Source organism: Primulina eburnea, chromosome 17 (assembly GCF_022965805.1).
Source record: "Primulina eburnea isolate SZY01 chromosome 17, ASM2296580v1, whole genome shotgun sequence".
Classification (NCBI taxonomy): domain Eukaryota; kingdom Viridiplantae; phylum Streptophyta; class Magnoliopsida; order Lamiales; family Gesneriaceae; genus Primulina; species Primulina eburnea.
In genome coordinates this window covers 1,375,752-1,399,320 of record NC_133117.1, presented here as the reverse complement: position 1 = coordinate 1,399,320, position 23,569 = coordinate 1,375,752, and the positions used below count along the sequence as shown (strand labels likewise).

General features: G+C 35.6%; 5 protein-coding genes across 8 annotated transcripts; all 5 read left to right on the top strand.

The window, feature by feature from the left end:
- The first annotated feature begins 3,216 nt into the window (after nt 1-3,216).
- Nucleotides 3,217-5,917, top strand: LOC140818481 (receptor protein kinase-like protein ZAR1). Its single transcript, XM_073178439.1, has 2 exons — nt 3,217-4,783; nt 5,182-5,917. The coding sequence occupies exons 1-2, from the start codon at nt 3,520-3,522 to the stop codon at nt 5,796-5,798; spliced, it is 1,881 nt and encodes a 626-aa protein (XP_073034540.1). The 5' UTR covers nt 3,217-3,519; the 3' UTR covers nt 5,799-5,917.
- An 838-nt stretch (nt 5,918-6,755) lies between these two features.
- On the top strand, nt 6,756-9,395 carry LOC140818213 (protein POLYCHOME). Of its 3 annotated transcripts, none has more exons than XM_073178102.1 (3): nt 6,756-6,931; nt 7,088-7,528; nt 8,630-9,394. In XM_073178102.1, exons 2-3 carry the CDS (start codon nt 7,100-7,102, stop codon nt 9,014-9,016), a joined length of 816 nt encoding a protein of 271 aa, XP_073034203.1. In that variant the 5' UTR covers nt 6,756-6,931; nt 7,088-7,099; the 3' UTR covers nt 9,017-9,394. The 3 variants fall into 3 exon arrangements, with proteins under 3 accessions (XP_073034203.1, XP_073034202.1, XP_073034205.1); XM_073178101.1 differs by having other exon boundaries at nt 7,073-7,528; XM_073178104.1 differs by having other exon boundaries at nt 6,925-6,986; nt 7,073-7,528; nt 8,630-9,395.
- A 1,558-nt stretch (nt 9,396-10,953) lies between these two features.
- Nucleotides 10,954-13,203, top strand: LOC140818196 (cytochrome P450 93A3-like). The gene is given in 3 exon segments (XM_073178080.1): nt 10,954-11,287; nt 11,289-12,044; nt 12,168-13,203. Coding segments are annotated over 3 exon segments (1,548 nt in total). The 5' UTR covers nt 10,954-11,137; the 3' UTR covers nt 12,810-13,203.
- Nucleotides 13,204-15,705: 2,502 nt separating this feature from the next.
- On the top strand, nt 15,706-18,835 carry LOC140818460 (FT-interacting protein 1-like). Its single transcript, XM_073178414.1, is given in 3 exon segments — nt 15,706-16,801; nt 16,803-18,693; nt 18,696-18,835. Coding segments are annotated over 3 exon segments (2,391 nt in total). The 5' UTR covers nt 15,706-16,348; the 3' UTR covers nt 18,743-18,835.
- A 386-nt stretch (nt 18,836-19,221) lies between these two features.
- On the top strand, nt 19,222-23,442 carry LOC140818754 (uncharacterized). Of its 2 annotated transcripts, none has more exons than XM_073178805.1 (9): nt 19,222-19,862; nt 20,274-20,414; nt 20,626-21,006; nt 21,411-21,515; nt 21,812-21,956; nt 22,214-22,413; nt 22,560-22,652; nt 22,787-22,898; nt 22,989-23,442. In XM_073178805.1, exons 1-9 carry the CDS (start codon nt 19,374-19,376, stop codon nt 23,030-23,032), a joined length of 1,710 nt encoding a protein of 569 aa, XP_073034906.1. In that variant the 5' UTR covers nt 19,222-19,373; the 3' UTR covers nt 23,033-23,442. The 2 variants fall into 2 exon arrangements, with proteins under 2 accessions (XP_073034906.1, XP_073034904.1); XM_073178803.1 differs by having other exon boundaries at nt 19,228-19,862; nt 21,812-21,952; nt 22,210-22,413.
- Nucleotides 23,443-23,569: the final 127 nt, after the last annotated feature.

Genomic DNA, 23,569 nt, shown 5'->3' with positions numbered 1-23,569 from the left:
AAAGTAATTATCAAAATAACCCAAATATAGAATTTGACACATACTTATAAAATAGTTTTCATCATCATCATCATCATCATCATCATATTTGCATATATAATTTAAAAAAGATGATTATAGAACGACAATCTTAATTTAATATAATAAAAATTTTAAAGTAATGTTTTAAAATAAGAGTATGTCTCTTGTGAAACAATCTCACGAATCTTTATCTGTGAGACGGGTCAATTCTAACGTTATTCACAATAAAAAGTAATACTCTTTAGCGTAAAAAGTAATATTTTTCATGGATGACCCAAATAAGATATATGTCTCACAAAATACGACTTTTAACACCGTTTCACATAAATTTTTGCCTTAAAATAAAACACAAGCACTTTTAAAACTGGAAGATAGGAATTCAAAGGCGACGTAATGAAAGTATAATACATTTGCGCTTGGAAGCTGAAATTCGTCAGGATTAGAGTTTACCGACCTACTCAATAGATATTTTCAAAGCGGGATTGGGATGGAGATGAGGAAGTTGAATTAATATATACGGATTCTTCGATTAGGTAGAATATGAGCATATGACGAAAATGAGGACATGAATATTATTCGGTAGATATGATTCATATGAATGACAAACTCGTCTCCGTCCCATTTTCGACTGATTTTCATCTCTATGAAACATATATTATGTAAATATGCTAATTTTATAGAAAAATTTTAATTTTTATGCTGAAAATATTTCATCGTAAAATTAACATTTTTGGTCAACAAATTTATGAAATAATAGTGTATAATATATCATGCTTTGAGTGAATAATAATATTTTCATATCAATTAATCTAATTATTTCGCACCAAACAGCAGTATACTTTAATTGTTGATTAAAATATTAATATTATACAAATTAAATTACTAATGAATGAATATTGATTTTTAGTCGTGATATATGAAAATGATTTCTTGTTTTTTTTCACACGTGGACCCAAATTATCAATATATGTCCAGATCGGACGGCTGTGTTTTAATATACTTTTTCGTCTTCCTTTCTTTCTCTAGCTTTCAGCGCCACCTCAGCGCGTTCATTCACTCGCTATGAGTTGCTGTTTCGAGTTATCCTCTCCCCTGGGATTTTGATCGCACAAGGCCAACTCGAATGTACCGAAACACCCCTCAGAGTGGAAATTGATATAAGATGATACCGGTTTTTATTTTGTATAAGATGATCAATATATCATTCATTTGAAAATAAAAAAATATAAATTTAATCAATATATTTATTTTATAATGAGATAAATTGTCATGTCCTGAGCTCGGACCTGTGTCTGTGTGACTGCACAATAGATTTTTATAACAATTATTTCATATTTATCGTCATTTTAGGAAAATAATTAACTTAAGTTTGTACAAGAGTTCATTGTAATTATTATAAATTTATTTTAAATCTTAAGTATAGACAAAAAAAAAAAAATCACATATTTGATCGAATCGCATAAGCTCACGGGCACATGTTGTATGCTCTGAAAAGGTAATAACGAGCGTGTGTACTTTGGCTGCATGATTTCCTGACATCCCACTCCTCAAAAAAGCCTATTTTATGTATATTTACGAAAAAACCTATTTTATGTGTATTTACAAAAAAGTGCTCGGTTACCTGTGAGACAGTGTCTCTACAGGATTTGAGCCATTGATTTTAAAGAAATTGGTGAACCTCACATATACGCGATTAAAATTGAGCTTTTGATCTTCTCACGATGACAGTGCCCCACAAGATAGAGTGAAATGTTCCCTCGCGGACATCCAAACTTGGAACACAATAATTTTTTTCCTTTTTCATGATTACCGATTCATTCATTTTATGATTGGATTTCGAAATCAAAATTATTTCTTAACTTCAAAATAATGCCAAATAAACTATAAATATCGACAATGATTTAATTCATCATAAAAAGTGCGTTAATAAGTGAAAATCAACCAATATACTTACTAGCTTAATAGGATGGATTCAATTGAAATAATAAAGTATATGGCAAAAATTTGTGTGAGACGGTCTCACGAGTCGTATTTTGTAAAACAGATATCTTGTTTTGGTCATCCATAAAAAATATCACTTTTTATGTTAAGAGTACTACGGTAAGATTGACCCGTCTCGCAGATATAGATTCTTGAGACCGTCTCACAAGAGACCTACTCTTACTATATTTATGCTATATTTTTAAGCAAAATAATTTCTTATTATTTTAGTAAAACCATGCAATTAAAAATATTTAAATAACAGAGTTGCTTTTTGGGGGAATTTATATCTTACAACATGATTTCATTTTAGAGTTAACATCAACTTTCATTCTAACTTTATAAATATCAACTGAAAACAGGAAACAGCTTTAAAAATAAAACCACTAAAAAGATCTTAAAATTTGAAGTGTGAAAAATGTCAAAACCACCATCCAGTGGCTCTCCAGTCAATAAGGCATAACAAATCTCCCCGAAAGAGAGCATCGTGAGTGAAAAAAATAGGAAAAGTAAGTTCATATTCTTTTATATATTTAATTTAATTAATAAATAAAATATGAGTATGGCTCTTGTGAGACGGTCTCACGAATCTTTATCTGTGAGACGAGTCAATTTTATCGATATTAACAATAAAAAATAATACTCTTAGCATAAAAAATAATACTTTTTAATGGATGATCCAAATAAGAGATCCGTCTCAAAAAATACGACTCATAAGACCGTCTCATATAAGTTTTGCCATAAAATATATAACAACAAACAAAAACAAATTAGCATCTCACAATAGGTAGGACATGATCATAAGGAGTATTTAAGTTGATGTAGTAAGTGAACTTTTGATGAATCATCTTAACTTTGGTTATCTATCAATACTTTCTCGAATAAACATATCATATCAAATTTAGTTAGTAGTAATTTGCTTAACAAAAGTAATTTATATATTAACATTAATGACTACGAAAGACATTGAATGACACAACTTTGGTTATAGCCAAATTCAAAGATTTGATCGAAAAATCAAATTAATAATTATTTTTCTAGATTCAACTAATTAAAAAAAAAAAAAGAAATGCACAAAACCCAACAACATTAATAAATCCAAAAGAAGCATTTAATTTTAAATATTTTTTCACATAATTAAATAAAAAATATATATAAAAAAGCCACGTTACTCAGAAAATTTAAATCCCTTCACCCCTGAATTGAATATAGACCTCGAAAATCCATCCATTTAACTTCGTTCAAATTTAAAATTTAGAATAATATCATCCCGTACAATCCTCTTCTCCAAATCCTATCTCTGTTCATCGCCATTAACGCAGAATCACCCGCTCACTTCACGCACACAGCACGTTTTTTCTGCAACTCCTGGTTGCAGCTGGTCGTAGAAGCATCTGCTGAATTGTATATACAAGTATTGTACTTGTTCACGTTTGGTTTGAATGTATCATAAAAACTGAATCTTGGTCAACTCTGCCCTCAAAGATCGAAACTTTATTGATAAAACTTAGAGGAAGTATGAAGCATCTGAACGATAATGCTTCTGTAGTACTCAAATTTCTTTACTTCTTCACGTTCTGCATTTCTTTCACTGCTTCACTGAATTCAGATGGCCTTTCACTGTTAGCTCTGAAAGCCGCCATTGCTGAAGATCCAACGCAAGCTCTCGTTTCTTGGTCTGAATCAGATTCAACTCCATGCAGGTGGACTGGTGTCACCTGTGATCATTCCTACGATAGAGTAACCTCCATTTCACTGCCCAGCAAGAATCTCACTGGCTATATTCCATCAGTTGTTGGAGCGCTCTCGTTTCTGACGGCTCTTGATCTTTCACACAACTTTTTCTGTGGACCTTTGCCACATGCTATCTCCACCCTCCAAACCCTCGTACATCTCGATTTATCTTGTAATAATTTCAATGGTTCACTCCCAGAAAGCCTAAGCTATTTAACCCAATTGAGAGGGACCCTGAACCTTTCTTACAATGCATTTTCCGGTGAAATTCCAGCGAGTTATGGGCGGTTCCCCGTGATTGTTAGCTTAGACCTTCGGTACAATAACCTCACTGGAAAAATACCTGAGGTGGGTTCACTTTTGAACCAGGGTCCAACAGCGTTTTCAGGGAACCCTTTTCTTTGTGGGTTTCCATTAGACACTCCATGCTCAGAGCCAGAAGCTCAGAACCCAAGATTCTTCAACAACCCACAAAAACCTCTAGACGGAGGGGTTTCCTCAAATTGGTTTGTAGAAAATCGAAAGATTAAAGGCGGGTCCGTGTTGATTTCAGTGATTTCTGGGGTTTCCTTCGTTGTTGGTGTAGTGTTTGTTTCAGTGTATGTAATTAAGAAAAAACGGAAGATGGGGGAGGGCAAAATGGGAACAGAAAACTTGTGCAAGGAGGAACTGGGGATGGAGAAAATGGAGAGAAAGGAGGAGGAGCAAAAGGGTAAATTCGTTCTTGTTGATGAGGGGTTTGGGTTAGAATTAGAGGATTTGTTAAGGGCATCAGCTTATGTTGTCGGCAAAAGTAGGAGTGGCATAATGTACAAGGTGGTGGTTGGTGGTGGGAAGGGCGGTTGCAGCCAGGCGGTGGTGGCGGTGAGGCGGCTGAGTGAGGGTGATCAGCCCTTGAAGTTTAAGGAGTTCGAGGCAGAGGCGGAGGCCATTGGTAGAGTTGAGCATCCAAACATTGTGAAACTGAAAGCTTATTACTATGCCAGCGATGAAAAATTGCTGGTTTCCGAATTCATTCGGAACGGAAGCGTGCACAATGCACTTCATGGTATGTATTTTTTCAGTTCCTGATAATTGATTAAGGTACTTTTTGCAAGAACCTATTTTCATCGGTCATACGTTTAGAAGCACATGAAATAAGCTCTTTCAAATTTCAAACGTTTTATTGGTTAGGCGCTGAAAATCACTTAAAATAAGTTTTGCAAACTCTGCCCAAGTCTATTACTAGTAGAATCATTACCTGCAGTTAGATTATTTGATCGTTATGTTATGAATTATTTCCGAGATTTTCTTTCTGACGCTGTTTCTTGAGGGTGTTACATACCAGATGCATGTATGTGAAGAAACCTTTGTTATCTTGTTATGTTTTCAGTGTATGGATTTATCAACAAGTCTTCGACGAAAAATGTAATAATTTTTTAATCTGTTATTTGAATGTTGCTGCAGGAGGACCTGCCTATGCATCGCCTCCGTTGTTTTGGGCAGCAAGACTGAAGATCATTCGAGAAACCGCAAGGGGTCTGATGCACATTCACGAGTGCAGCCCAAGAAAGTATGTCCACGGGAACATAAAATCATCAAAAGTCCTGCTTGATGATGACTTAAAACCGTATATCTCCGGGTTTGGTCTCTCTCGTTTCATTCCAACAAACCCAAAATCTTCCGGTGCTCATTCCATAACACCTAAAAGTTCTAGTAGTACTCTACCAGCAATCCTGTACACGGCACCAGAATCTCGAGCTCCAAGCAGCAAGTTGACCCAAAAAAGCGACGTCTATTCCTTTGGTATTGTGGTTTTAGAGATTCTTACAGGTCGACTACCGGACGGTGGGCCTGATGATGACGGTAAAGGACTCGAGAGTCGAGTTAGAAAAGTGTTTCGCGAGGAAAGGCCGTTATCTGAAATTATCGATCCTGCTCTTTTGCACGAGGTATATGCTAAAAAGCAAGTCGTTGCAACGTTTCATGTTGCGTTAAATTGTACGGAATTGGACCCCGAGTTGCGACCTAGGATGAGAAAGGTTTGTGACAATCTGGACTGCATCGAACAGAATGAAAAATGACCTTAAAATATTGTAAAGATGCGGTGTTTGTCTTGGAAAATCCTATCTTGTAGTAGCATTGTGGTATTGACTTTCGTATGATTGTGTTTCCGGTAATGCTATCTGGGGGTTCTTTCGTTGAGTGAACGTGCAAGTATTGTTGTTGTTGGATATCGTAGTGTTCTTGATGCAGCATAATATTCACTAATCATAATTCGAATTTTATAACTTAAATGATCAAATTTTAGTAAATTGAAATATGGTCACGCTATAATAAAATTAAACTTAATTTAAGATGATTTATTTTTTAATATTATAAACTAGTGAAAATATTTGTGGAATTTTTATTCACATTCAAACAATAGCTATGGCGTCAGACTAGAGTGAGTCTTATGTCAGATATTCTACCGATATTCACGGTAAAAAGTAATATTTTTAACATAAATAGTAATATTTTTTCATGAATAATTCAAATAAAAGATTCGTCTCACAAATACGACCCGTGAGACCGTTTCACATAAATTTTTGCACCCAAACCTAGTTCAAATTCGATCGAGATGCGGTGGTTAAGGGCCAAGTTTGAACCGATTCCCGTTGATGGGCTTATCCTTGTCTCTGTTTAAATTCTCAATGGGAAATGAAATATATTCTGTGTTAAATACCTAAAACAATGATATTTGTAAATGCGGTGTTGATTTTGGAACGAAATATCGAGTTTGATGTCAATATTTGATTTTTTTTAAAGAAAGCGAACTAATTACTTCAATATGGAAAAATATAATCTTGTTTAATTTTTTTTATATAATATATATTATGATAAGAAATAATTAATTTGAATGAAAACTAAAAATAAGATGTAAAAATAAAAATAAATTTTCACTATGACAAGAGACAACAGAGAGCGATTCCAACCAAACAGACCCTACAGCTGACATTTCAGCTACTGCATTATATACCGCCCAAATTTCATTTTGAAAATTTGCCAATTTCACCATTCTCGCTCCATGCGTTTTCAGTTTTCTTCTCCTTTTCCCTCACTGATCGCCCTACAAATCCACGCACACCACGCCAGACCCACCTCCATTGTTGTTCCTACTTAGCACCTTCGATTCCACAGAAGTACGTAAAGAAATCTCACAGAATAGTTGTCTAAGGTATCAAGAAACTTCAAATTTTAAGTGTTCAGAGCTTTTCTCGCATGTTATTGATGTGGGTTTTCGAACATGATAAAATTTTCATCGTCTTCATAAAATTTTTCATGCGCGCATTCATGTTTTTTTTAATGGTTGATTCAGTTCAAGTGTTTGAAGGTTGTTGATATAATGCCGGAGGCAAGAGACCGGTTGTCGAGGGAAGATGACGTAGTGGCGAATTACAGCAGAAGAAGAAACTCAAACACTGGCGATCGAAGCATTGGGAGAGGTGACTCGTTGATATTTGTTCGACAAGATGATGCTGACGAGGGGCAGCGTGCTGAAACTCCGTTCAGATGGCGAGATACGGCAATGACTGGGCCAACGGCAGAGGCTTCTGGTGGTGGTGGTGGCCGTGGGAGGGGAATTGTTGGAAGTCCAAGAATCGGGCGAGGCGGTTATTTTTTACGGTCACCTGCATCAGTCTTTGGGCGTGAAAATTTGTCTCCCATGATTGGCAGTGGCCGTGGTCGAGGCGGTTACCGTGTCCGTGGAAGTAGCGTTTTGCCCGCTTGGTATCCAAGAAGACCTCTTCGTGACATCACTGCTGTAGCGAGGGTAATGCACAAATTCCCTTTTTACTTGGAAATGAGTTCATCTTGTGATTATGTATTTCGAGAAATGGAGTAAATTAATTTGGACTTCGAGGGCTTTTGGATGAAGCACTGATCTGGTATTTTGAGTCTTAATATCTAATCTCTGAGTTAAGCTTTTAGCCTTTATTTCTTGTGTCTTGCGAATAAGTGATGCACAAGTTTGGTTGATTGTTATGTTTTAATGCAGAAAGATCTCACAATAATAAAATCCTGAACACACACCTTTATGTACTGTTCATAAACTCGGTCTATAATTCGATTTATGCATTCAGGGGATTGATTTGTAACAATATTAAGCTGGCATATTTCAGGCATTACTTAATTATTGCGTGAGGCGATTTATGATTAATTACTCAGGATTTGGAATTATGAACAAGACTCTGTTTCGCCATAGGAATAGATGTTTCTTATCTACAGTTTGTTGGCTAGTGGCAACATAAAGTCCGGCATATCATGATTTTCTTTTTCAGCTGATTATGTTAAACCTCGTTGAGCTATGTCCGTAGAATCTTCACTGTCAAATCAGTTTAATATAAATTTGAATTGGATTTTTATTTGCACTTACTTTGAATGATGTGTTGTTCTGTCATTTTTGTTCTTAGTTTGTTCTGTGAGGGTGTATCATCTTTCTTTATGTTGATTTATCATGGAATTCTTAAATTTTATTTTGTATTTGTTCAGTTGCAGGTCAATGCTTTCTCCATATTTCTAAATTAAAATATTTATTGATTTGTCCTATAACTAACTTAATTCTGTACCAACTTTCAAAACTTTCAGTGTTGAGTTGCGGTAGTGTCATTCGCTTAACTCTTCTAAAAGCCTAACAATCCATTTTCACTGAGTTAATATTCATCCTTGATAATCAAGTGTTTAAATACGGTATGTGTTTAAATATTCATCCTTTTCAACTTTACCTTAATTAATAGACCTGTTGGCTGGATAGAGGTTGGATATATTTTTTTTCTTGACTTCATATCGAGGTTCGCTTGAGCAGGTAACGATTATCAAAGACTTGTTCTCTTTCAATTTGTTTAAATTTACGTTAAGATGATTCTTTCCTCAGGCAATAGAGAGAAGAAGATTGCATCGGGGAGAAAGTGAAGGCCTATTAACTGAGAGTCCTATACCCCAGGACCAGACAGTTCGTGTTCCTTCTGTGTCTACATCAGGTGCTCAGCTCGAGCACGATATTTCTATGACATCTCCACACCCAACAATTGGAATTAAGCACTGCCCACCAACTATCGGGAAAGTGCCAAAGATATTGCTTGATATCACACGACAGAGTGCTGAAGAAACAGCTTGCTTAACCCCACAGAGAAAGCTTCTAAACAGCATCGACAACGTAGAAAAAGTGGTCATGGATGAGCTGCGTAAGCTGAAGAGGACTCCTACTGCCAAAAAAGTTGAGAGGGAAAAAAGAGTTCGGACTTTGATGTCAATGCGGTGATCTCAACTATTTGTTTATTATTCTGTGTGACCTCAATCAAGGTTGAGACCTGGTGGTGTTTTGGGGATGTCAAAGGACTCTGGACTACTGGCATGCGTGGTATGGATGATCATCTCTTGATGATCCACTTCTTTGTTGTATTGATCATCACTTGATGATAGACTCGCACTCGTACTACTCATTCTTGTTTTTTTTCCTGAGTATCAAACTCTCTGTATTGATTTGAACATAGCTTCTCTCCAATGTAATAATACCAACTGCTTTCGTGCTGACATCTAGGTGAAAAATAAGCAAGACTAGGAACCGATGACAATTTATGACAGTGCTATTTTGGGATAACTAGTGTTGTTATTTGCTTGATCTGCTATAGTTTGTGCATGATTTTGATTGAGGACCCTCAAAATTCTGATGGGTTCTGGTGGCATAGAATCTTTCTACAAGCTTATTTCTCCACTGTTTTTCTCGAATCTGTGGATTTGGCAGATACTGAGATACATGACCCACTACTTGGAAACTTGAAGAAACCTTTAAAAGGCTGATATTAAATGTGAAGTGCTTCTACAGCAGGTTCATGTTTTGGTATGTATCCAATTTTATTATGTGTTTATTTGTAGTCTAAGCCACATTGAATCATCGATATTCAATGTGATCGGAAACAATTGAGTTTCTTGTTAAATTCTATTGCGCAAGGTTCAAAGCATCAATAATGTGCAAAGGCATAGGGATTGGTATTATGGGCCTTCAAATGCTGGATTCTTTCAACAGTCCAATGACAATAATGCTACTATCTTTTTTATTTTTATTTTATTATTATTATTATTATTATTTATTATTATTATTATTAAATTTCAAGTTCATCAATCTTGCTTTTAGCTAATAATTATGTGACGGTTCACAAGTAACTTTTTTTTATTACATATGCTCTCGATACACACACACACATCTAATATTCTAACATTTTTGTTTAATATATAATTATTTTATAACTTTAACAAAATTTAGTTAATTTAAAATTCCTAGTTCACTTCTCATCTCAAACCTTTTTTTTGAACTTGCAATAATTAATTAATTAATGAATGAAGTTTAGGTTTTTGCCTTCTCCGCTCTCCATCAATTTTTTTTTTTCAACTTTTAATTTTTAGACTGTTGACATACCTTTCATATTTTATAAATACCTTACTTCAAATTAAAATTAAGGAAACATTATTTTTTTAAGCTTATAAAATAAATTAAATATAGTGAGTCGTTTATAAAAGTAATTTTCCTTTATAAATAAATCCAAACTATTCTATTTTTCAATCATTTATACAAAATTCTGAAATTCTTTTTAAAAATTTTGGATACCTTTTTTGTCCTATCCTCTATACATTGTATCAGTATCACTATCAGTATCATATATATTTTCGAAAATGTCCACTAAGGTATATAACAATTTCGAAGCATTTCGTGTATCATGTATAAAATTCACTTTTCTATGTTCGAAACATTCGAAGTGAAATATCCAAACGTCCCATATCAATATGTTAAATGAATAAAGAATGAATTATAATTAATTAAAGTGAAGAAGATTATATTATAAACCAAGAGAGATATTGTCCCAAAAGATTTGTTTATTGGTGAGGTAACTTTCTTGAGTTCATCGGTCATTCTTTATTAGTTTAATTAACATCAATCGAGCAAACAAACTTTGATTGGACACTGGAATTACCGTAATAAAAGTTATTCAAAACACGTTTTCCTTCAATGAAGTTGGAACTATCCCTAATAAAAATATTCGAAAGATGTCTATGTGTTGTTTTCGATCAAACTTTGTTTGTACGTTGGAACTACCCAATAAAAATATTCAAAATGCCAAGAATAATGGATGCAACTGGTTAAGAAAGCTGAATAAACTAAGCCTAAATCCATATAATTATATGCTAAACTTAACTGTCATTACAGGGAAAGGGAACTACATGTTAAACATTTTCAGACACTGCCGATCAATGAAGTTGAATGAAAACACCATATAAAAATCTTGAGTCTGCTAAAGAATTTTGAACTCATGGTACATCAAACTCCTAATATACAAGAATCTATGATGTATATCAAGTTATACTCATAATTCTGAGATTAAATTCCATGGCCGAAATCTGGGAATATTTTGGTCTTTTCCTCGTTTTGCTCATTTCTACGATACTTGTTCGAGCAACGTTGAAGAAACACTCTTCCAAATGTCTTCCACCGAGCCCTCTAGCCTTACCGATCATTGGACACCTCCATCTCTTGGCTCCCAGTACCTCATCAAGCTCTAGCCAAACTTGCGTCTCAATATGGACCCTTGATTCACATATACCTTGGCTCAGTTCCTTGTTTAGTTGCTTCATCACCGGAAACGGCGAGAGAAGTTCTCAAAACACACGAAGGCTCTTTCTCGGATCGACCCCAAACAGCTGCCACGGATTACTTAAGTTACGGTTCTCAAGATTTCTCATTTGCTCCTTATGGACCGTATTGGAAGTTCATCAAGAAACTGTGCATGTCTGGACTTCTTGGAGGCCAGACGTTAGACTTGATGATGCCGACTAGGCGTAGTGAAATGAGGAATCTTGTTGAACTTTTTTTGAAGAAGGCCGAGTCTGGTACTTCTGTTGAGGTTGGGAAGGAGCTTATCAGAATGACAAACAATTCGATATCTAGAATGACGATGGGCCAAAGATGTTCCGGGGACGAAAGTGGAGCAGGGGAAGTCAGGAAACTGATTCAAGAAACTGCTGAACTTACAGGAAAATTTAATCTATCAGATTATATTTGGTTCTGCAAAAACTTGGACTTACAGGGATTTGGTAAGCGTTTGAAAGACGTCCGCGACAAGTTTGATGAGTTGATGGAGAATATTATAGACGAACATCAAGAAGCAAGAAGATCAGTGAAGCAAAAAGGGGAAGTAGGGATTGTGAAGGATTTCCTTCACATTTTACTTGATATATCCGAAGATAAAAACTCAGAAATCAAGCTAACAAGGGAAAATATAAAGGCTTTTATCTTGGTAACAAACATGGCTTTATTAACGTTTTTACCAGCATATTCATGAACAAGTTTTGTGACATTATTGTGAAGAAACTCAAGTCATTTTTGACAGAACGATACGTTGTTTTTGTACATGTATCAGGACATATTCGCTGCCGGAACAGATACATCAGCAATCACAGTGGAGTGGGCATTGTCAGAGCTAATCAACCATCCAAACATTATGCAAAAGGCAGTTCAAGAAATTGACACCATCGTAGGACACAACAAGGTCGTTGAAGAATCCGATATCCCAAACCTTCCATACATCCAAGCCATCATAAAAGAAACACTAAGGCTCCACCCCACTGCCCCATTAATCATCAGAGAATCGAGCAAAGACTGCACCATTGGAAATTACCACATCCCATCTAAAACTAGACTATTTGTCAATGTTTGGGCTATTGGAAGGGATGGTAGTCATTGGGAAAACGCACTCGAATTCAAGCCCGATCGATTCTTGAATGATGATGGAAGTGTGAAAGGGCAGCTGGATGTGAGGGGACAAAACTACCATCTTTTGCCGTTCGGGAGCGGGCGAAGAGGATGCCCCGGATCTTCATTGGCATTGCAGATCGTTCAGACAACCTTAGCCGCCATGATCCAGTGTTTCGAGTGGAGGGTTGAGGGAGGAAATGGGAGTGTGAATATGGAGGAAGGGATTGGAATAACACTGCCAAGGGCTAATCCTTTGGTTTGCTTTCCTGTGGCTAGGTTCCAACCTATTCCCGTTTCATCTATGTGACTTTTGAAGGTGTTCATTTACATAATTGGTTACCTTGCAAAGATTTTGAATTGTTTTTTCTACAAATTTAACATTTTCACGTTTCTTCATTGGAAATTAAATCCACCTAAATTCTTCCATATATCCAAATACAAAATTAAAAAAAAATAAACATACATCACATTTCGTAATATAATTTTCATAAATTTATTATTAGAAACATAAATCAATAAATGCCAAAAGAAGACATTTACTTATGTTGGGGATAAATAAAGTTTTAGGTTAAATATAGTAAAGATCTTGATTTTGACCTTTTCTTTTGTCAACCTTAGCTTTGATTTTAAGAGCATCTTTCCTATGGATGAGCAAAGTGTGAGAATATATTCCTCAATATATTATTTCAAAAAATCTGTACAAGTAATAGCCATATGAGTGGGTCTCATGTGAGACCGTCTCACGGATATTAATCTGTGAGACGGGTCAACCCTACCCATATTCACAATAAAAAGTAATACTCTTAGTATAAAAAATTATACTTTTTCATGGATAATCCAAATAAGGGATCCGTCTCACAAATTCGACCCGTGAGACCGTCTCACACAAGTTTTTGTCTAGCCATGTAAACCCTTTATTTTCGTGCTACAAAAATGTTATTCAAAGAAAATTTTAGATTACAAAAATATTTTGTTAACTGGTTTTTCTAATTTTATTACAATATTATATGTAAAAATTCTATGGGTTAAATATTTTAATTTTGAATGAATTCACATATATTAAAAAGGTACGGAGTTTTCTCTAAAGTAAAACAAATGGAATCGCATTTAATCTTTTGATGAAGAAAGTATTAATATTGACACCTCAAAGCTTAAGTAAACAAAAGAGGAATAAAGTTTAAAAGCATCTTTATTGCCAAGAATCATGCATGTTCTCACCCCTTCTCTAAAGCTTCATCATGTTTAGTTTAGTCATCTCTTGGAATTTAACCCTTCAATCTTCTTATTTCTAATGCACTCATGGCGAAGTAATCGAATGTCAAGTTACACGAGTCATTGTCATGCCCAGTGACGGAGCTAGGTTTTCATTTTTACTCGAGTTAGATTTTTTAAACTATAGTTGAGCTAATATTGACAAATAGAATCCCGAACTACCGGAAAATAAGACAAAATTTTATGTAAAAAAAAATATCGGAAAAAAGAGTCACTCGGACGGAGCAACACATGGCTCCGCCCGTGATCATGCCCTTCACCTCCAACTAAATATCGTGTTTCAGAACATGATATATGATATCAGAGCCGACCTTAAATCTATATATCTATAAAAGTGTGGATGAAGGGCATTGTTTTCCAATTGTGCAATAACAAAATTAACCTTCTATACACACTTCAAGATTAGAATGTAACTCATATATTAATTTTATCAAATAACACATCTTTATACTACATTTAAATGTTTTATCCTTTTAATTCTCTCTACATGTTTTTCCAATGATTTTATTGTAATTTTGTAATTATATTTTTATTGCAATTTCTAATTAAGTAATAAATTATAGTATCACAAAAATATATATGAACATCTATTTCTTTTGTTATATTTCAAATTTTAATGGTTAAAATCATATAGTTTCAAATCTATATTTAATAATTATTGTACGAGTTTATTTGATATTTACCATATAATCTTATTTGAATGTCCGTTTTTTTACATATATTGATTTTATCAAATAACTCATCTTTATACTACATTTAAATGTTTTATCTTTATATTCTCTCTACATGTTTTTCCAATGATTTTATTGTAATTTTTTAATTATATTTTTATTGCAACCGAGAGATCCATGAATGGGGATCCTGATGCATATAGATACAAATGGTCCAATGGTCATGATAGATATAATACTCATAGTACCTATGGTGTATTTTGGTAAGATCGGTTCAGCTCTGACCCGAGTAGCATGGGACACGTGGAATCCCGTGTGAATCAGCAACATAGTTTCACGATCATTGTTTCAATAGATCCATCTTTTCGGCAAATCGGGGTTTGATGTTATTGTATATGAGGATCGAGATTACCTGAAGGTTCTAGATTTCTAATTAAGTAATAAATTATAGTATCACAAAAATATATATGAACTTCTATTTCTTTTGTTATATTTCAAATTTTAATGGTTAAAATCATATAGTTTCAAGGCTATATTTAATAATTATTATATGAGTTTATTTGATATACCATATAATCTTATTTGAATGTCCGTTTTTCTACATATATTGATTTATTTATTATTTTAAAACTTATTTAACAAGAAATTAACAGTCATCAATGTTAGTTTACGAAAGAGCGGTATATAAAATTTATTATCCATGATATATAGAATTGTAAAAAAAAAAGAAAAGAAAAAAAAGAGGTTAAATTAAATATTATGAGTTATATTTTACTATCAATATTACTATTTCATTTGTATTAATATTGTTTTTAAGAGTTAGTCATAGTGATTTTAAATTGATAATTATTTGTCTTTAGTACGCTTAGCTTTTGTAGATTATGATTTATACATTGATAAAATACATAATTTGGTTGATTTTTAGGTAATTATGATTTATACGTTGTGTTTGAATATATAATTTTTTTAAAAAAATTTGTTTCGGTTCATTTTGTTTTATATATTATGTTCATTACAATTTATTATATAACATAAAATCAACTGTTGAATTTTAATCTGGGAAACAATTTTGAAAGTAAGTTATATAAGTTTTTATAAATCGTCTAATATGATAATAAATTAAGTTCAGATAAATAACAAAATGATTCAAATTATTTTTTAGAAAATCATTTTTATTTAATTTTTATAATATAATTGAAATTACGTACAACGCACGTGCATCATGCTAGTTACTTTAAACGTATACTCTACGCAACATTTAAATCATATTCGCATAGGCTTATATTGATTGCGATGACAACAAGTGTTACAACATGATAAGGATATCAAATTTCCAATGAAGGGCATGATTATTAGCTTCAAATTTTCAAAAAACAAATCAAAGAATCTTAAAAAGCCAAAATGGTTTTTCAAGTCCAAAAGACAACCTTTGTCATCATGCATAAGCCATTAGAACTACTTTTGATAAATTGCAGAATATTTGAAGCTTTTGTTGCCAATATTCTAGTTTTTTTGAGGTTTTATAAGCATAAGTAAAGTGGACAACTTGAGAAATGCGCTTAAACAAAGCAAATGCACATACCCTTTTAATCATTTCACACTACCTGGTCCCTTAATCAAACCTAAGTTCAATGAAGCATCAAAAAAATCAAGAATATGATTAGCTGGTGACACAGGCAGTGAGAAAGAAGATGAAGCATATTTCAGAGTTTAAATTTACACAAAAGGTGATGAAATCTTCATTTAAAAAAATAGGATTCTTGGGTAGAGACTTATGTGGTCTAGCTAAAGCTGATGCGTGTTTTTCATCCATTGTTCCAGTAATCCAAGTTCGAAGAACCAAACTCAAGATAGATAAATTCTTTCCCAAACCGAAAAAACATCAAGAAATTTGATTTACGTGATGAACACTCGTGCACCTTCAAACCCTCCTCAAGATGAATACAAGATTAAAGAAACAAAGCCACAGTTAGGCGAGCGATGGCCTTATGGAGGAGCTCGAGGTGGTGGAGGGTGGATTAGTAGTGACAGAGTTACGAGTACGTATGATCTTGTCGAGCAAATGTATTATCTATATGTTCGCGTGGTGAAAGCTCGAGACCTCCCTCCAAACCCTGTGACAGGAAACTGCGATCCTTATGTGGAGGTGAAGCTAGGGAACTACAAGGGTAAAACTCAGAGATTTGAGAAGAAAACGAACCCGGAGTGGAATCAAGTGTTCGCATTCTCGAAAGAGAAGATTCAGTCCTCTGTTCTTGAAGTGTTTGTTAGAGACAGAGAGATGGTAACAAGGGATGATTATCTTGGAAAAGTTGTGTTTGATATGAATGAAGTGCCCACAAGAGTTCCACCAGACTAGTCCTTTAGCCCCTCAATGGTATCGCCTCGAAGATCGTCGGGGCGAAAATAAATTGAAAGGGGAAGTTATGGTTGCAGTTTGGATGGGGACGCAAGCTGATGAAGCTTTTCCTGAATCTTGGCATTCAGATGCTGCTTTAGTGCAAGGAGAAGGTGTTTTCAGTGTAAGATCAAAGGTGTATGTCTCGCCTAAACTGTGGTACTTACGTGTTAATGTGATTGAGGCACAGGACGTGGAATCAGAAGACAAAAGCCAGCTCCCACAGGTGTTTGTTAAAGCTCATGTTGGGAACCAGATACTCAAGACTAAGCTCTGCCCAAGTAGAACCATTAATCCGTTTTGGAATGAAGATTTGATCTTTGTTGCTGCCGAGCCTTTCGAAGAGCAACTATTCCTCACTATCGAAAATAAGCTGACCGCATCTAAAGATGAGCTTGTTGGGAAGGTAAGCTTGCCATTAACCATCTTTGAGAGGCGTTTGGATCACAGGCCTGTGCATTCTCGTTGGTTCGATCTTGAGAAGTTTGGGTTCGGTGTTTTGGAGGGAGATAGAAGAAAAGAGCTAAAATTTTCAACAAGGCTTCATTTGAGAGCCTGTCTTGAAGGTGGATACCATGTACTAGATGAGTCCACTATGTATATCAGTGATCAAAAGCCTACTGCTAGGCAACTGTGGAAGCAGCCAATTGGGATTCTTGAAGTAGGGCTGTTGAGTGCACAAGGGCTTCTACCGATGAAAACACGAGATGGAAGAGGTACTACAGATGCTTACTGCGTAGCTAAATACGGGCAGAAGTGGGTAAGAACTCGAACCATAGTAGATAGCATGAGCCCCAAATGGAATGAGCAATACACGTGGGAGGTGTATGATCCCTGCACGGTGATCACAATTGGAGTTTTTGACAACTGCCACTTGGGAGGGAAGGAGAAATCAGCAGCCGGCAATGGTTCCGGAAGAGATTCAAGAATAGGTAAAGTAAGAATCCGGCTCTCGACATTAGAAACTGATAGGATCTATACCCATTCTTACCCACTCCTTGTGCTGCAACCATCTGGTTTGAAGAAAACAGGCGAACTCCAGATAGCGTTTCGATTCACTTGCCTCTCATTAGCACACATGGTGTACCTTTACAGCCGGCCATTACTCCCCAAAATGCACTATCTGCATCCATTTACAGTCAGCCAATTAGACAGCTTAAGGTATCAAGCGATGAACATTGTGGCATCAAGACTCGGAAGAGCTGAGCCACCACTGAGAAAAGAAGTGGTTGAATACATGATAGACGTGGATTCACATATGTGGAGCATGCGCAGAAGTAAGGCCAATTTCTTTCGAATCGTCTCACTCTTTACGGGCTTCATCTCCATAAGCAAATGGCTTGTCGAGGTCTGCCAATGGAAGAACCCAATCACCACCATTTTAGTCCACATTCTCTTCTGCATACTGATCTGCTACCCCGAACTAATCCTCCCCACGACATTCCTCTACATGTTTCTGATCGGACTTTGGAACTTCAGACACAAACCAAGAAACCCACCACACATGGACACAAAAATATCTTGGGCAGAAGCGGTGCACCCAGATGAACTAGACGAGGAATTCGACACGTTCCCCACGTCTAAACCTCAAGATATCATCCGGATGAGGTACGATAGGCTCAGAAGCGTGGCGGGGAGGATACAGACGGTTGTGGGAGACATGGCGACACAGGGTGAAAGGTTTCATGCGCTGCTGGGCTGGAGGGACCCGAGAGCGACGAGCATATTCGTGGTTTTCTGTCTCTGTGCGGCCGTTGCTCTGTATATAACTCCATTCAAGATCGTGATTCTGTTAGCGGGCTTGTTTATGCTTCGGCACCCCAGATTTCGAAGCAAGATGCCCTCCGTCCCAGCAATTTCTTCAGGCGATTACCGGCTCGATCTGATAGCATGTTATAGAGAAGTTCCAACTTTGTCTGAATCTTATGATGTATTTTTGCCTTATTTGTTATTTTCGATTTGCAGTGTTTCTTCCTTAACTCTCTTTGTCCGTTTGATGTTCTGTGATCGCCATTTGCGGCTGGCTGCTGGCCTGAACATCCCAAACATTTTGAGTTTTTTAAGGTTTATCAATTAATCATAATTTGGATTTTTCTCCGATATTTTTTCTAATGATATCATTAATCTAAGAATTTACTTTTTTTGTCTCGAAAGGTCACTCATACGAGTTAAAATTTGTTTTATTCTATAATTTACTAAGTAAAAAATCATAACTAAATAATTATGTAAGAAAACAAAAAATATTTCCATAAAAAAACACATAATATTTTTTCTTTTTTATAATTTTAATTTCAAAAAGTAATAATTTACACTTTAAATTATAAAAAGACAATTTTATTATATAATTTTCTAGAGAACACATTTATCGCGTGGTCGCTAATTAATTCGGGCCGGGTCCGGACCGATATTTACGTCCATTGCCTTATGTTACCCTTCCAACTGGACGTTCTGACTGCAATAATTTCCTTCATCCTGAACATTCGACACTTAAAGTTCCATTTATGCCCCTACTGATCCACGCGCCACCTCGATGATGGATTCCGCCACCGAACCTCAACCGGAGCAACCACCGTCCACCCCCGTAGCTCCCACGTACTATCTCCACCCCCGCCGCGAGCCCTTCGAGCACGGACTTCTCCCCATTCCCAAACTTATATTCACCGATGGCACGCAGACGCTATCCCAAATCAAATCTGTTCTCCTCTCGTCGGATTCTAATTACCGAGTCAGCTCGGAAACGCTATCCCGAGTGTTGCAGGTTCCCATAGATCACGCGCGGCTTCTGCTAGAAACCCTATCCTCTGTTCTCCACAAAGATTCCGATCCTTTGGCGAATGCTAGGGTCCCAAAAGATATCGATGAAGTCGGCGTTGATGTGTTTGATTTGTTGGTTTTCTTGTATATACAGAGTTATAAGAGGTTGCTGCCTAAAGGGCACAAGGACTCCGCGGCAGTTGCTGATGTGTGGCCTTCAACGTCGGCTTTTGATGGGTTTTTATCTGCTCTCTCACCATTGCAGGTGTTAGTTTTTTCTAAGATGTGCAATGTGGGTGAAATATTTATTGGTTGAAGCTGGTTGTTGAGATATGAAAGTGATTTTATGTTTTTGTTGATGTTGTTTTTGGGTGTGTGTAAGCATGTGATGCCTGATATTGTTGGGGATGCATTAGAAATGCATTTTGGATTGAAATGTCTCTACTTTAGGTGGTGTTGTGGATTTATTGAGAAGTGAGCGTGGAGTTATATTTTGGACATGTAGCTTATTTATATATGCGATTATTCACTTTACTTGTGATTTGTGTTAATATCAGTTGCTCTTAATTTCCTATGGTCCCGCAGTTAAGAGATGATGACTTTCGTTGTACATGTCATTAACATATAATTGTTAATTTATTATCATTATTAATATGTATGGTTCTACATATGACAGTTAGTACGCAGCAATAGTCGAAGGTTTATGCCATCACAAGCTGATGAAGAAGCTCATCAGCTATCGTATTTGCAAAAACACCTAGGCAATATTTTATCCCTTTTGGCTGACTCAGTGGATGGGGAAGATGATGAATCAATGGTATGTCCATTGGCTTATTTTGTGTTAATGTTGAATTCGCTGTTAAATAATTATGTTGAGATGGCGCCATCATCTGTTGTCCTTACCGCATTCTGTTTTACTTGATGGTTTTGTTCATATGGTTATGGTCTAATAAAACTTGTAATTCATGTTCTAGTTGGCATGTTTTCTTGAGCTTTATACTATAACTCTGAGTATTCTTTTGTTCCAGGTTCTATCTATGGATAGATTTGAGCATCTTGGATTTATGATTAATTTTGGTGAAAAGGGATCCGAGAGAATTCCCTTGTGCCAGAATACTCCATTTTTTGCGAATTCGGATCCTGACATGCCTGATGTTCCTGTCCCTGCATCACAAGTTCTTGATTGGCTTCTTCAAAATATATCTACTACTCTGGAACACATTGCTGATAGGGTATCTCCAAAAGAAAATGTGCCCAACAGTTTTTCTGACCAGGATGTTCCGATGGCTGATATCAATACAAGTTCAGCAAAGCCCTCTAGCAGTCCTCGAGGTCCAAGTTTCATCGAGGGGGTCTCCAAATCATCAGTTGTAAAACAAGCATCTGATCTCAAGAGCGCATCTGTGAAGGTGAAAAGCAGCCATCTTTGCATCTCACATTCCTTGTAATTCTCTCACAATTTTGGTTGAAACATTGCAAAGATTTCCATCAAATTTATTTGCGTGTTAAATTCTGGTCATTTGAGTTTTTTAATCATGGGATATTGAGATTCTCTAGATTTGTTTAGTAAATTATCTGAAATTTAAAGTAACTGCATTGTAATTGTCAAATTCTATTGTTAGTGAAAAGTCATCTTGGTAGATGGGAAAAATGACAAGTCATTATAAGTATATATTTGATGATATTGATAAATGTTTCTTCAATTTTTACGCCTTAGTGGTCCTTGCTTTGATAAATCATGCATCTTGCTCCTCATTTACAAATTTTTCATTCACCATGCACCTAATAACTATGTAGTAAATGTTATTCTCAGGTTGTAAATTGCCACGAATCAGCAATTTACATATTGGCACCACTAAAATATGCCACGGTCTATGGATGCTCTGATGCCACAATTGTTCTGGGAGCCATTGGGAAGGTACTGCATGGTTGAACCTATTAATATGATTCTTCTTGCATGTACATGTAGTTCTGGTGTTGATGGAGTCTTCAAATAAATAGCATTGTATTTCGATTGCCAAGATGGTTACTCTAGCTATTACCTTGTATATGATCTATCATAATGTGTGCTAGACATTATCAATAACTTCATTGCCTATGCATGTATGTTTATGATACTCGTTTTCATATCATTTACTTGTTGATTTCTTTTAACTGAGTATATCAGATGTTAACATCAAATACTTCTTATTCCTGCTTCATTGCACCTAATAGGCCGTCAGAGTTGAACATTGTGAACGCGTTCATCTAATCACTGCCGCAAAACGCATCTGCATTGTGAATTGCCGTGAATGTCTGTTCTTCTTAGGGGTAAACCAGCAACCCCTTGTTGTTGGAGATAACCATAAGTTGCAGGTGAGTTTCCATTTCTTTTGTTACTTAAAAGTTAAATCTACTCATTGTTCTGTAATCACCATATCCATTTTGAGTTATAATTCTCTGGGTTAATAATCCTGTTTGCAAGCGTTTATACTTTCATAGTGCATGGAATTTTATTATATTCATGCATCTTGTTAACCTTCGAAATGAGTTTTAAGTCATTCCTTTCCTTTATGTTCTCAAACATTTTCACACAGATTTTTTTTCTTCCTTTTCTGTTTAACTAAAAACAGGTAGCACCATATAATACATTCTACTCACAATTGGAGGAGCACATGAATCAAGTTGGAATTGATCCTAAAATCAACAAGTGGGATGAACCTGTAGTACTTGGAGTGGTGGATCCACATGACTCATTATCCCATCCAGCTGGTGTTGCAGATGTTCAAGCCGAATCTGCCATCCGCCTTGACCCAGATCAGTATACTAATTTTGTGGTATGCGCATTAATTGGTTTTCTATGCGTAGTCAAATTCTGTAAATGGATTGCATTTTTATTCTTTTTGGCGGTCTATATTTTCCATGTTTTTAGTTTAAGTTCCTCTGTTGATGCAATTAATGTACGATTTGGTGACACACACAGATACCCAACTGTTTGGGAAGTGAACAACCTGGTTCTACGAAAGACAATCCATTCCCTTTGCCTGATGCCTATCTTGCATCACAACAGAAAAATGTATGTTCAAGTGCTGAGATGAGCAGATGACACCTATGGATACAATTTCACGCACTCCTTTACTCTGGTTCTTTTTGAGCTATTTTGTAAACTCAAATTTCAAAATGATTGTTTACTTGTTTCTTGAACCTCAGCACAAAAATTTGGAAGAAGTCAAGCAAATCTTGAGGGAAACTCCACTTGAAGAGAGCCGTAAACGAGAACTATCTAGTGCTATCCACTCGTGTTTTAAAGATTGGTTATATGGTAAAATTTGTTACATAATATAGCCACATTTTTATTTACTTTCTTTGCAGTCATACGATAAATGTGATGCAACTTTATATGACTTGACAGCATCAGGAAATATCAGGCAGCTGTACTGCTTACCCGGCGAGTAGCCGCAGCCTGGACGCATAGTAGCTGGAAGAGAACTTGATTCAACCAGTTGGAAGTCCCTCTTGCCATTTTTTTTAATGCTAGAGGTTCTGGGACTTTGATGGTGTTTAGTGAGGAGGATGGTAGATTGCAATCAAATCAAACACGTTTAAAGCTGAATTGTATTTGTACTACTGTGTTGCCAGAATAATGGTGCTGTTAAATTCAAGTACATGTTTCTGAGGGATGAAAGACCTGAATCTCAGAGTGGAAATTCCATTTAACAGCCTGTTTTTTTTTTAAAAGCCTTTCCACTAACCATCTTGCTTTGCAAAAATGGTTGATCAATGTTATAAGAATAGTTTTTATATTATTTTATGAACATAATGTTTATTAAAAATATAATGTAAGTTATATGTACATCTAACTTACATTGAAGTGGTTTGTGTTATTATATAATTAAATATTTAAATAAAGTAAAATACTCTCATAAGTATATCATAAAATAATTATCAAAAAAATAAAAAAGTGTCTTTAAATTAAATATCTCAATATGTGTG